Source organism: Ambystoma mexicanum, chromosome 6q (genome assembly GCF_040938575.1).
Source record: "Ambystoma mexicanum isolate Mex_15411 chromosome 6q, UKY_AmexF1_1, whole genome shotgun sequence".
NCBI classification, from domain to species: Eukaryota; Metazoa; Chordata; class Amphibia; order Caudata; family Ambystomatidae; genus Ambystoma; species Ambystoma mexicanum.
In genome coordinates, this window is record NC_090937.1 from 80,225,245 (window position 1) to 80,239,819 (window position 14,575).

The 14,575-nt window shown below is 42.9% G+C and overlaps 1 protein-coding gene across 2 annotated transcripts in view; it reads right to left on the minus strand.

Moving 5' to 3' along the window:
- The window catches only part of UBA6 (ubiquitin like modifier activating enzyme 6), a 1,607,755-nt gene that overhangs the window by 970,762 nt on the left and 622,418 nt on the right, over positions 1-14,575 (minus strand). For both annotated transcript variants that reach the window (XM_069630498.1, XM_069630497.1), the window contains exon 12: positions 7,909-7,985. In XM_069630498.1, coding sequence (XP_069486599.1) covers positions 7,909-7,985 — 77 coding nt within the window. The remainder of the gene's footprint in view (positions 1-7,908; positions 7,986-14,575) is intronic.

The following is a 14,575-nucleotide window of genomic DNA, read 5'->3' on the forward strand; positions in this document are numbered from 1 at the left end:
CCCGGCACTTTTTGAAGCCCGACTTCGGGGTAGAAGAGGACGAAGACATTTTCTCATTTTTAGCAATGAAGTAGAAGAACCTAGGCGCCGAGATCCCGAAGCGAACACGTTCGCAGAAAAAAGGAACTGAGGCTACGGGTGTCGTGCATCCTAGATATACCATCCGGTGACGTCGACCATCGAAGGAGGTCCTCGAGGGAGCATATCGATGTCATCGACGCAGGACGCCTACGCCGAAAAAGTTTTCCGAAGCAGCACAGCTGTGGTAATTACTGTCAAAGATGTGGAATACGTCGGAGGACACAATCCCCTCGAATAAGTATTTTAAGACATTTCTTGTTTAATTATAATAAATCTAGATTTTAATATACATTTATTGGTGTTAAGTGTTTCTTTGAATTGCTTTACTAACCGGGTTCAGTGTACTTACCTACAGCTCACATCTTCCTCTTAAGATAAGCCCGACTGCTCTGCCACTCTACCAAGGTCCCATGAGTAGTACAGACTAATACTAAGAGTTGGGGACCTTTATACCATTGGGATAGTTTTATGAAGTCTTACCTCAAGTGGACTTTAGGAAAACTCCCCTAACATCGCCGAAACTGTACCAGTATACAAGACTAACACCATCCCAAAGATTTGAATGAGAGATTAAAGGCTTGTGGATAACCCAGGAAAATGGTTTCACACTCTCTTAAGAGGGCAAGTTTCAGTCACTTCTCACTTCTCCTCAAAGACCCACCACAAACAAACTGGTATGTGTTCTCACTCACAGTACTATAAAACAAGAGATGCACCCTTACTGTACTTATGATGACCACAGAAATACGAGGACAGGTCAAAAGAATTATTTGGCCTGAATTCTTGAACTGTTTATGAATATAGGAATGAGTTGCTCAATTCTAGCAATCACTAAATAGGTTAGCCTCTGAATGCATATTACTACCTACTCAGGGGGTTATTTCTAAACATGCAAAGAAACAATAGATCATTGGTACAAAAATTAAAAAATATATATGTAGGAAAAATAGGAAAATTAGATCAAATGTTTTTACTGCTGAATAGGATAACATAAGCAATTCAAAAAGTTCAAGTGTTACAAGTGCTTAAATACATTGGAAATAATCAGCAGATTGTGAAACAGATTGAAAACAAATGATAAAAACAAATTACATACATCAAAGGTGAAATAAAACAACTCTGAAAGAATAGTGCTTCAGATTCAAATCACTAACATACGTTTTGATGTTGTGAGAAGAGAAATATAAGTACATGTGCAATTTGCTAGTGAATTCATTGCATCACGAGTCCCCTTATTTGGTACAATAGTTAATCGTTGACATAACAAAAGTTGTTTGGTGGGGAAATCAATAAATGATACATGGTCTTTTGATGCAAGATATCTGATCAATTGCCGACTTGATTAAGTGCTGGTTGGTGACAAAGATTCCAACGAGCTGGAGTACAGGTTGACCACCGTTCCCTGTAATCCTCACGTTTCGGCGGTAGTAGATGGATGTAAAATCCGCCTTCATCAGGGCTGCTAATCAGGGACCCTGTATAGAATTACATGGGTGTACAGTGAGTGGATATAGTGCTGCGGATGCCCAAAACTATGGGGCATATGCAAATGATAGTTTTGTTCTCATGGCTACCGGTAAGGACACTTACTTGCCGGTGCGCACCATCTCAAGCGCATTGGTCCACCCAAACATTGGAAAGAAGGAGAACGCCAGACGCCAGGACCAATTGCACAGTTGCCACACCAGAGTAAGGGGGATCTTCGCAATTAATGCAAAAGTTCACAGGTAGTCTCAAGGCTGTGGAAGGACAAGTCGTATAGGACAGCCGTTGGTGATGGTGGGCCAATGTTACAATTATTGCATAAAGATTCTGGGGTAAATAGGGGTATGTGCTTAGAAATTAGGTTGACAAAAGAGAAATTTAGTAAAAACGTGGGGCGAGCAATTTAGTTTTCAGGAGTAGTGATTCTAGGCACTACGCTGGGTGCTTGTATATTAGAAGACATGCCGAACAATCCATGCGAGTGAACCAACCCAGTGTTCAAATGTCCAAAATACTATTACCGGGTGCTAAAGATAATATTTGGTCGTGTGCCAGTGAGAGGGGAGGGGAGAACACCCTAAAATATCTGCGTGCTTTTGAAGAAAATAATATACTGACAGATCCTGTTAATGCCCGCGTGCTTGCGTTGTACATGATATGTTTAAGCTACATGGGTATCCTGGGAGGTGGCCTAGTGAGTAAGTTGGTGGGCCGCGGCCCCACGCGCACATTTTGTCCGATCCGGACAGACCAGAGTAACGCGAGTGCGCTCACTCACAGTAGCAGCACCTTTGCTCTGAAAAAAATGAATTAAGACGTTTTGGCTCTTAATACAACAGAGCATCCCACGCAAAACCCTCACTGTTGTTTGCCTCCAAACATCCTAAGATCTTCAATCAGCAGCTGAATATGAAAGCACACATGAGGAGCATTGTCTCTGCGGCAGCTTATTATGTTAAACTGCTGGTTCATCTTAGACCTTTTATTTCACAGGCTAATGCCGAGACGATTGCTACAGCAATTATCAGACCCAAAATAGATTATTGCAGTAGTCTTTTGGTGGGCTTAGTAAGGCCGATGGCAAGGCCAATTCTAACACACTTCAAGTGGTTCAGAATGGCACAGTTAGGGTGGTTGTGGGATTGTCCTGCCGAGACCATGTCTCAGCTGCCAGACGGTCTCTGCATTGGCTTCCGGTGGTTGCACGTGCTCTCTATCGTCTCTTGGTGATTACCTTCAAATGCAGACTTGGCTTAATTCCCCCATATCTGCAAGATATTATCACCTATAAGGTGAATAACAGATCATTGAGGTCTAGTAATCAGAACTATCTTATCCTACCTAGAAGCAGGACTAAGAAGGTTGAAAGCAGAGCATTCTTTATTGCAGTTCCCAAAGCATGGAATTCACTCCCTTTTGATCTCTGTTGTCAGGAGTCCTTAAAATGTTTTTTAAAAAAAATGAAAACATGGCTGTTTATTTGATTGAATGGGCAGTTTAGTCTGAGGTGTCTCTGCGTTAGAAAGTGCATCTTTTACTTGTTTTGTGTTTTGAGTCTTGTCTGCTCCCTAGTGCCTAACTGTCCATGGACGCGCAATACAAATGGCATAAAGTAAAGTAAAAGAATCTATGGGACACCTTGGTACATTCCAAATTTCAAGAAGCTCTTTCTGTGGGTGTCCACTGGGACCTACGTCCACTGCATGGCTACTTCCCATGTGGCACGTGTTCGGTCTGTAGGTTCTCTAGAAAGATCGTCTTTTGACATTGGGGACAAAACATGGCATTTGAAAAGTTATACACATTGCAAAACCACAATAGTGGTCTACTGTATCAAGTGCATCTATGGTCTCAGATGCGTGGGCCAAACAATGCGTGCTGTACATCTTTGCATTACTGAACACATATCCCGAAATCGTCGTAAAAACATCACAGCTCCTCCAGTTTCCCCATTTGTGGAATTTCAACACTCTGCAAATGATTTGTCAAGGTGGGTGCTGGACAGTCAAGAATGTACCTAATTTGCAACGAACATTGCTTATGAAAGAGGCATGCTGGATTCATCGTCTTGGTTACCACGAGAGATGCCTGAATGATTAATTATTCCCACCAATATGAGCTTCCTATATCTAATTTTCAGTCCATATTTTCGATGCAGCCATCTAGGAGCACCTTCTTAGTTCTATGTCAACCTTATGTTAACCAAGTGGCGCATCATATTTTGATCCAACACCCATCTTTACAACTTCCAACGACTTATGTCATTTCCCATGGGAGGGATCCGTTAGAAAAATTAACAGGACTTTTTGCCTTCTTTGTTTGTTGTTCATATGCTTAAACGCAGAGCCCTCCTTTCCGCCACTTTATGTTACAGACTTTATAACTATAGGGACTTTTGGTTTTTAGGGCGAACATCTGGCTTTCTCAACCAAGATATCGGGTTGTCTTCTAAATTAGGAAATATCTTTATGTCCAAGAAGGGGACTCTCTAAAGTTTAAGGTAGTAGTGGACACAGGGTTTGGCTGCTCACTGTTGATGCATCTCTCTAAGATAGCAACTGTGTTATCCACTCGTGGGAACCGGTACAGTTAGGCAGGGGCAAGTCAAGTGACTAGCAAAAGCCTCCATTCAAATGGTGTGCTCCCAGCTCCGTATTGTATGTATGTCTTTTTTAGTCAGCACTGCGTAGTGAGTTCACTCGATCACTCAGTCTCGTTACCTTCCCTGGGACAACTGGTCAAGGTAATCTTTTTGATTTGTACACATACATGGGAATTAGCACACCTATAAGTTGATATTTACTAATTGTGGGGATTCTCTGCTTTGAGTTAACATGCATCATTAAGTGGTGTCTACAAGTGTTCAGGCATTTGTTTGCTATCCACTACAAGTGGTGGATGGTGTTTGTTTGCTATCGAACTCGGAGACATTCGTGTATGAAATTCTCCTTCCCGTTTGTTGAGACCACCTCTGGTCAGCATAGGCATTCTCCGTAGTTAACTCCTGTTTATGATCATGTTATCTGTGCAAGGCTTAGATCGCATACAAATAAATCCAAAATGTCTTTGTTTATGCAGGGTGCATTTTTGAGGCACATGTTCAGATCTTCTGTGCTTCACATTTTTCATGGTACACTGCTAGCATATATGTGAGAGTAAGATATCTCCCCATCTATAGCAGGCTTCCCTTTTATTGATAAGTTATCACTTTGTACATAACTCATGGATGGCTTTGGCTTTTCAAGGCTCACAAATTGATGTTTTTCAACAACGTCCTGTCCATCTTCTTGGTTAGTTGTTCACATCACTGGTATGCATTGTCTACATCTGATTAGTTAGATATGTGTAGTCTACTGGCACAGTTAGCAGGGGTTTCTAAGACCCTGTGTTCATTTAGGTTTGCTTTTGGTTTTCATTATGATCAATCACAGAGTCAACTATCGTTTGGTCCTGACTAAGGTGGTGACCTCTATATATTCAACTAAACGTTTGTAATGCGCCACTGCTGTAGAACTAACAATGAACTAAAACTGCAATATTTGTCCAAAAATGTCCCTAAATCGATCCTTTGTGATATGACCCACTTAGAATAGGACTAGGTGTACACTGTTATTTATTCCAGGGCTTATAAAGATATGAGGACTTGATTGCGTTGTGTCCATTTCTATTTTTGTATTGCTTTTTCGTTTGAACACTTGTATTTCATGTGTTTTGGTATCCTTTTTAGGTCTACAAGTTCATACTGCGGCACACATACTGTCCATTTGTTTTATATTTTACAGTGTACATATTCCAGATCTATTACTTTAAGATTATTAAATTAACCAAATAATTGGATCTTGTAAGTGTGTAAGCATTTCTTGCTTGCTTTCTCAGATCATGTCTTGTATTTCAATAGGGTTGCTGTAGATATAACCTCTTCAAGGTATACAATAATGATGTGAATTTTGTTATTGAGTCACAAAATATTCAGTCATTCCTGGCGGGAGCATTTATCGTTGTTTGAGAGAGGTTGACCGATGGCTGCAGCCAAGGATTTTCAGCCGTTTTAGAAGCTTGCAGCTTTCTCTATGCTGTCAGCCTTTGCCCCAAAAAGATGTAACTCATCAAAGGGCATATCCAAAAGTCTCGAATGCACATCAGAAGCAAATCCAGATTTGCGCAGCCATGAGAATCTTTTTAAGACACAACTCTATCCCATAAAGCGAACAACACAGTGACGCATCCAATCCCGACTGAAGAGACTGACAAGCAGCCTCCTTACCATCGTTGATTATGTTGATGAAGCCATCCCTCAGTTCCCCCTCAGGAATATTTTCAGCTGCTTGGCAGACCACATCCCAAAAAGTGAATGTGTATTCAGCTAATGCACAAGACGCGTTCATGGCCTTAAGCGCCTTATTTCCAGCCGAGAACACCTTTCGTCCAAGCATTTCATACTTTTTATCATTCCTATCGGGATGAATGATGGATGGATGAGCAGCTGCTTTAGAGGTATAAGTAGCCGATTGTACTACGAAGCACTCAGGAGAGAAAAATCAGAATCAACAGCCGATGGCTTATATTTTTTTACAAACTCCTTGTTGACATTAGGAAGGGTATCAGGCTTTTGCGAATCAACCAAGGTACTGTTTTTTACCATAGAATGTAATGGCAGTACAGATTCTTTAGGGGGTCCTTTTCCCAGGATATCCATAAGATCATTCTGTACTAGATCCTTTGCAGGACGCCCCCCAAACCAAATACTATGTGACGTTGTTCATCAATGTCCTGTATGCAGCACTTGGATGCACAGCCGAGTCCGGAGAAGCAAAATCCACTTCTGGAGAAGTGTCTAAACCACTGGCCTTCTTAAGGTAAGTAGCCAAGTCCGAAAAGCGGGATTGCTTAGAAATGAGTTCCTAAGGGACATTTGGCATGATTCATCCTCTTCCCTCCTTCTCCCATATTGATGACTTAAAAGTCTTTCTTCGACAACAGTTTAAAACCCAAAGATGGATCAGAGGATGATGTCAATGGCTTTGATGTCAAAGACCTCAACACCGAATCCTTCGACAGAGAAGCTGTGGAAGCCTTTGGCTTCGATGCTTCACTTGCGGCCGACCCTGTCCACGCCACTCGAGTAAACATCACAGGAGGCTTCTGACCCTGGGTTTTGGGCCTGCAAGTCGGAGCCTTCGATGACTCCCAGCTGGCTTTAGAAAACGCGGTGGGATCATTAGCCTTCTTCGGCTCTTTCGAGGGCCCTGGAGGGGTCACCTTTGAAAAAACTTCAGTTTTCCGATGGAGCTCTTCCCAATCTGCTGGTGAGGTGGACTTGTCTGGAAAGCGTACCTTTCTTTTATCGGGCGAGGAGTCGGATGATGAAGAACAATGGCGTCTCTTGGATTTTCTTCGAGAAGACCAAGAATAGGAATGACGCGAGTCGCTCCTTGACCTCCACTACTTCAAACCTTTCTTAGGACTTTGTGGTGACTTCCTTAAACTGCTATCTTCAGAGGATTTCCTCTTCAATGGAGTAGATGATGGGGATTTAGATACCAACCTATCTAGGGCAAGTTTAGACAGCCTCTCCTTCAAGGCCTTTCTAGTCATGGACTGACATGGACCACAGTCGACTTTGTGCTCTTTACCGAGATACCAGAGGCATATCCTGTGCGCTCTGTTATCGACATCTTCGAGTCACTGTCACAACACCTCTTGAAACCAGTCTTCGGAGTATAAATACTCTAAGAAATAGTACTATGCAGTAAAAAAAGAATCACTGAGTTGCGTCAAACCGTTCGAAGTGTGCTGTGCATGCCGAATAAACAGAACAGAGGTAACAGGCGTGGTGTGTGCTATTTATACCAACATCGACATCACGTACAGGCGTGGGGATGGAAGCCGCCGAGGGACATCGACCCAACAACGCAGCACCCTCTGCTGTCCGAGCTGCAAGCAGGATATTGGTATATATCAAAAGATGACGAATCAGTGGAAGGACACAATCCATTCGAACAATTATTATTTGCATTCGAATAAAGTTTCTTTTTCAAAAGAGAACATGCATAACTTCACAAAACTCAATACAGGAGCATGTGGCTTTCACGGTTAGAATTAACACATTTTATAAGTAGATTTCTCTCTTGTTAGATTCCCTTCGACCTTTGTAACTCTACCTCTACTGCAAATTCACAATCAAACCTTAGACAAGGGGGAAAAAGAAGAATCTGAGAACATCTATCTGCTAAGGAACTTATACAAATTCTAACCCATAACAAAATCACAAATTTGGAAAAAATAAAGTTTTCACAAATAGTAAGATTCACAATAGCCTTACTTGACAAACTATTGCCTTACCCAGTATTTGGCATGCGACTGAAAAGCTCCTGAAAATGGTCCAAGGCAAGCATAGCTGTGTGAATATGTAAGGGGGCCTATGATGAAATAAAGAACAATAAATATTCAGGCATTTTGATCAACTACGAAAGCAAAGCAAGCTTTATTGAAGAAACATTTGACGTCAGAGAAATATGGCAAGATGCCTTTAGAACAAAGCAGAAAAAGCAAACCATTACTTGCCTATAACAATATTTTTGCAGCACTATACATGTATTCATTTATTTCTAGAAGGCATATGATAAGATGATGCATGAGAATGTACTAGGTTTGGAATCCTCCATCTCCTAGGGAGGTATAGTGGTACACAGGTGACTAACAGATGCCATTCTGGGAAGCCATCATCAAATGCAAGGAATGTATCTACGAAGCATGAATTTGTTGTTCATTCACATGCCACACAATGATTTTTAAGCAGTGTTTTTCCAGGTTGGGAATGTGCTTGGTTTTGAAGCCTATCTCACTGGAGAGATGGGTCTTGATAGGCTATCAACCGAGTAATGTTTCATTCAGAAAGAATTAACAGTTATTAGTCATTTTTCATAGTGTGTTTTCAGGGCATCAAATAAATATATTATTTTTATAACTAACTGTCAAAGTGTAATCCGTGGTGTTTCACTGTGTTGACCCCTGACCCCACTCAAAACAGTGCTCTGGTGATTCGTGAACCAGACACATTCACAATAAACCTATCAGGAATGGTGTTTTCCCCTGACACGACAGTGCTAGCCAAGTCCAAGCTCTCAAACATATCCCATTCCTCGTGGAAAGGCTTGCTAGTCATCTCTGGGTGGACCCAACACAATGAGGCAAAAGCACCAGAAATCAAGTGCACCATCAATGAACAGTGCCCAGGACTGTTGATCAATAATAAGCTCAACTGCCAGCTAAATACCAAGGCCATTGTACTTCAAGGAGTGTCCCCTATTTCAACTACTTTCTCTGCCCTTAACCTTAATCTTCTGCCAACAGAACCTCTTTACCACAAGTCAGATGCACTAGACCTCCATCTGCAGCAGTTATTTCTTCTTCAGAAACTCTCAGTCTATGAACGCCACAAGCAGCCTTCTTTGATTGAACCTCCTGCGACAGCTGCTATTGCATTAAATTCTAGTGGGAACCACAATCGTTGACCTTGTACCTAGCTGGGATCAGAGTGCTGAATGGTTATGGATGTACATTTCCAGAGACACCTGCCCGTGAGATTCCCACCACTAGAAACAGTCATCCGAAAACAAGGCCCCATCGTGAACACTGGGGCTTTGTGAAAGATCAAACACCAAATACAAATACACAGTTTGCACAGGCTGTGTGCCTGTGTGACTTAAGGCATGGCTGTGGTGGTTAATGACAAAATGACCATGACCTTATCTGAACCAAGGTGGAGACCACTAGAGGGATCATCGTAAATCTTGTAGAAAGGGAGCGCACTGCACAGCCAATTTCACTCTCCTGAATAGAAAGAGAAGCTGGATACCTGCATGTTGCTGCTGGTGAAAGTAAAATCTGAATTGATGGACACGGTTTTAATCCCTTCCTGTCTCTGCCTATCATGGTGATTTAGCATGCCTATGGGAACCAGCAGCCAGCTACATGAGCTATGCTACTGGCTCTATGCGCCAAGAAACTAAACTATGTAGTATAATATCACAAACTGAGGGTACAGAAGGGCGGACCTATGGTCCCACAAACCTTTTGAAACCAATGAAAACGATAAGCTTGGTGCAACACAATGAGAAAGAAAGAAGAGACAGGGGAGCGAACGATCTCTGGCTATAAAATGTCAGAGCAAGTGAGCTGTTTCTGTTTGAGACTCAATCGCTGAGTAATCTGGAGCGGCTAACCTCCCTCAGAGCCTGAATAGAAACTGAAGTGTGCTGTTGAGCCTGCTGCATCGCGTCCCTGAACAAAAGCTTACAAAGAAGCTGAAAAGGCCCCCAGAATATTGCAGAGGCTCTACCCTGCAAAAGGTATTATGTGAAGAGCCTTTAAGACCTCCGGAGTGTCACACCTACCCTTCATTCTGAGAAAGCTGAAGACGCCATGGAGACAGCTGGAGTCACAAATGATCCTGTATTCAGAGGCTCAGAAGGATAGTAACATTCAAAATCATGTTTCCACTTCCACGTAAAATTACTGACTAGACAAGAAATGATCACCAAGTTAAAAACAATAGAATGGCACATGCATTTGCCTACTAAATCGCCCTCATCCTTCAACCTTGACTCACATTTTTCAAGCAATGTTTATGGCAGTTCTACGGATTATTCAAGTTTACAAGATGACAAAAGGTCTCTTGACAGGTTTGAAAGTTTGCCACGCTAAGAACGGAAACATGCCAGTGCTTTCAGATTACACCATATCGTGGGCACAGCAGAACGAAAAGAACAATGTTTCTAATATAGGCACTGAGCATGTGCACTGTAAGGTCTGTCTCCTGACCTTTCCATTTTGCCTTTTGTTTCAATAGTAAAAGGTTATTTAATCTCAATGTAGCAATCTATGTTCCATGAACAAGATCAAGAATGAGTTCCCAAAAGTCTTACATTCTACCCGTTTCTATGATAGCACATCACAGATGGCTTAGCTCTGTGAGCTTCAAGTGAGTATCCCATTTGCCTGGAATAAAGGTGGCCTTGAGGATGTGCTTGATTGTAGAAGTATATATCAGGAAGCCAACAACCATTGTTCCATTCTCATTAATTACATGCTCTTTCTCATCTAGGTTTGCCATGGGATCTTACTGGCATTCTCGTAGGGTAAAACTACACAAGGGTACAGCCTTAAACCTCAAAGCGCAAACCACTCTCTTGCTATAGCCAAGAGAAAGAACCATCATCGTTGTAGCTTTATTTGAATATGTTCCATATAAGCATCACAATTAAAAAATTAAAGCAATAAAAGAATTACAATTTACATTCTATATTTAAACACATTGTCTATAATAATACAGTATCTCTGTAAATGGCATAAGTTCTGATAAGCCATAGTTCCTCTATAGGTAAAAACTGTATGCCTAATACATTACACAAGCCTCATGTCCGCAATGTTAAAGAAATATCATTTTATAACTACCTTTCCTGTTAAATGTTGTATTAACTTTTGTGGAGGTAGATAAAGTATTCTGTGGGATGTAGGCACAATATGCATGTGGCTGTAGAGTTGGCCTTCTAGTTCTACGTTAAGTTTGGAATCATTAGAATACCCAAGCACAGCTACGGGTATAGTTGTATCTGTTCAAAAGGTTCCAGTGAAAATAAGTAATGCTCGAGGCAGAATTCACATTTCATTAGGGTATATTCAAACAATGGCTGGCCACATCCCCTGGAAAGCATGTCCTTTATGAACCATAGATGGTAGGATTCGTTGATCCTCTGTAAATGTGTGTGCTTTATTACCTCAGGATTATCCCAAGGGACTGTTAGCCTATTGTGAATAACAGAATGAACATGTCTGGTAGAAGGCCACATTGTGCCTTTTGGGGAAAGTGACACTCCTAGCGTAGCCTTTTTTTTTTAATGCAACCAGCTCTGAGAGAAGCCCAGATGCATAGCCGTAACATCACTGGTTTTTGTTTTACCATATACTGTATACCTATACATATCCAAGCTCCATGTACAAGGATATGTTAAGGGCACTGTTTGGTAGTAAAAGTAGTTTGTTTTTTTAGGAATGCCTTTCCCCACTAATAATTGGCTTAGTATTCAACAGTCCCCCCAAATATCTGCTCTGAATAGTACTGCTGAGGTTGCCTGAGCCCATTACACCTCCAAGCGTAAGTGTGAGCCCTGCCTGTCTATTTAACACAATAGCAGTTTTTTCAATTTGTGGACCTTGTGAACCCTTGCAGGTAAACCGCACACATAGGGAATCAAAACTGTCAACACAATCTATCTGGTCAACCTTATGAAGGATAGTTATCTTCTTTGTTTTGCTCCTGTGACAGGGCATGATTTTGTTTCATTGCTTGATTGTGAGGCAGTTTTCATCACAAATAATTGAGAACGTAAAAAATGTCTTGAGCCCCATGGGAGATCTTGAGATTATAGCTGCATCCTTATCATTGGCCTCAAGCCCAAGGACCGTACCTCTCAAGCCCTAAAATCTCTCCACTGGCTCACGATGGGTACAAGAATCAAGTTCAAGACCCTTTGCATTGTCCACAAGGCTTTCTGGGGCCAGGGTGTGCACTAAATCCAACACTCTTCCAAAATACCTTCCTTCGAGTCCATCCCTCACCGACCAACTCTCTAACGGTTAGATGTTTTTGCAGGCAGAGAGTGGGGGGTAGAGCTCTCTCCTCTGCAGGTGCCTCCCTCTGGAATGACTTCCTTGCCCCTCTCAAACTTGAGCCGGACCACCTGAAGTTCCAGAAGCAGCTCAGAATTTTCCTCTTCTCCGCTTTCTCTCTCTCCCTTCCCTGCTGACCTACCTGTCTGTGCCGACTGGTTGATTGGCTACCCTCAGAGTCTCACTGGGTACCAGGATCTTACTTGCTCAGTCACCCTTGCATTGCCACCGGGCCTACCACGCACTTAGGGGCTGTAACTGTAATCCTACAATCCCTTGTTCTCCTTGCACTACCCAGAGCCCCACTGCACTTACTCAGAGCATTGCTGCCCTGTTCTCCCCTCCTCTGTCCCTTGCACCCCTTCTCCCTTTCCCATTGCACTTCTCGTTCCCACACGATCAGAATGACACAAGGCCTAGTAAGATCATTTGTCTTGTCCTCCCCCCTTCTTCCCTCCCTTGTCTTGTCGCGCCTAGAAACACTTGTGTACAGGCGCGTTATAAATGACTTATCATATCAGCATATAATAAAAGGGGTGAAGCAAAAATAAATGCATCTTCAATCAAGCCCATCGCCAGCTCATTATGCACTAATAGATTGCCCATGGAATTGCTAACTCGAGTAAATATTTCAAAAAATTATTTTAAACAGAATTAACATTTCTATTCACTTGGAGACCCTAGAGTTCGACTGTATACTGCTAGAAAAGATTTCTCTATTGGCAATGTTCCCTCCATAGTTTCTATGGAGCCCCCATCTTTTTTAACCTGTCCTGACTTTGCCTTTAGCTTCAATTTCCCTGCCTTTTGCGCTCATTTGGTATGGGGGAACTGATCATCCTTCAGACTATCAGTACTCAAACTAGCTTTCCCCTTTCAGCCTATTTCAACAGCCATGCTTGGGTGAGTGTTCGCATTCAAACCAATCTTAATAATCCATCGATGCATTTTCACTTTGTCAACATCTATCTGCCCGCTTCTATGCTTTCCCTTTAAATCCTGCCTCCCTGGATTGTTAACCCGCCCTCCTTGCCCCTCATTGGTGGCGGTGTACGGCCCTGTGTCCAGAAGCCCCGTCATCAGTAACACTGCCAGGGCAGCCTTGCCCCAGTCAGCCAGCAAATGGCTACAGCTAAGGGCAGGTCCTCTCTGGGCAGCTCCTGTACCCGGTTTGTCCCCGTTAGCCCTTGCAAGCCCAAGGATGGACCCAACAGCAGCAATCAGGTAAACTGGTACAGGCGGGGAGCACAGCCATTTACATAAACGTTAAACACTTTGCATATTCTGAACCCAGGTCTACGTGGCCCACAGTTCATGTTTTAACCAAGGTGCATTTCACTCTCAGTGTATGTTTTTGATCCTAGTGCATTTCGCTCAGTGTATGTTGATCCTAGGTGCATTTCGCTCACAGTATATGTTGACTATAGGTGCATTTCGCTCACAATGTATATTTGAATCTAGGTGCATTTCATTCCATGTGTTTTGATCCTAGGTGCATTTCACTCACAGTACATGTTTTTGATCCTAGGTGCATTTCGCTCAGTGTATGTTTTTGATCCCAGGTGTATTTCGCTCACAGTATATCTTTTTGATCCTGGGTGCATTTCGCTCACAGTGTATATTTTGAATCTAGGTGCATTTCCACACAGTGTATGGTTTGAATCTAGGTGTATTTCGATCTCAGTATATGTTTTTGATCCTATGTGCATTTTGCTCACAGTATATTTTTTTTTATCCTGGGTGCATTTCGCGCTCAGTGTATGTTTTGAATATAGGTGCATTTCGATCACATTATATATTTTGACTCTGGACGCTCCTTTCCAATAGTGTGTGAGGAATCTAGGTGCCTCACCATGTCCCGCCCTGCCCAGACCAGACCGGCATGCTAGTGCTCCAAAAACCTAGCCAACAATAATCCCCTACTCCAACTCACCCTCTTCTCAACCCAATGCGCACTCCCACCCTCTCCTTGACACACTCCCCCTTCCCTACCAGCCTAACTGTCCTGCATTTCCATCCTGCGCCCCGCACCCACCCTCACCTCCTCTAAAACCCACTGCTCCCGCTTCCCCCACATCTCCTGAACAGAGCGCACTGTCCAGAACATCAGCACCAGACCAACGCCCAGCAGTTCCCCTCCTTCACCCTCCCTTACCAGCCACACCATACTGGCCTTCTCTACCATCCTGCGTCCTCCACCCACCCTAACCTCAAAGCCTCAACAATCCACCCCTGTGTCCTCCACGGCCCCAAAACAGAGTGGCCAAGATCATCGGCACCAGCTACCGCCCCACCAGTCCCTGCTTTCACAATCCCTCACACACCAACGCACTCCCCC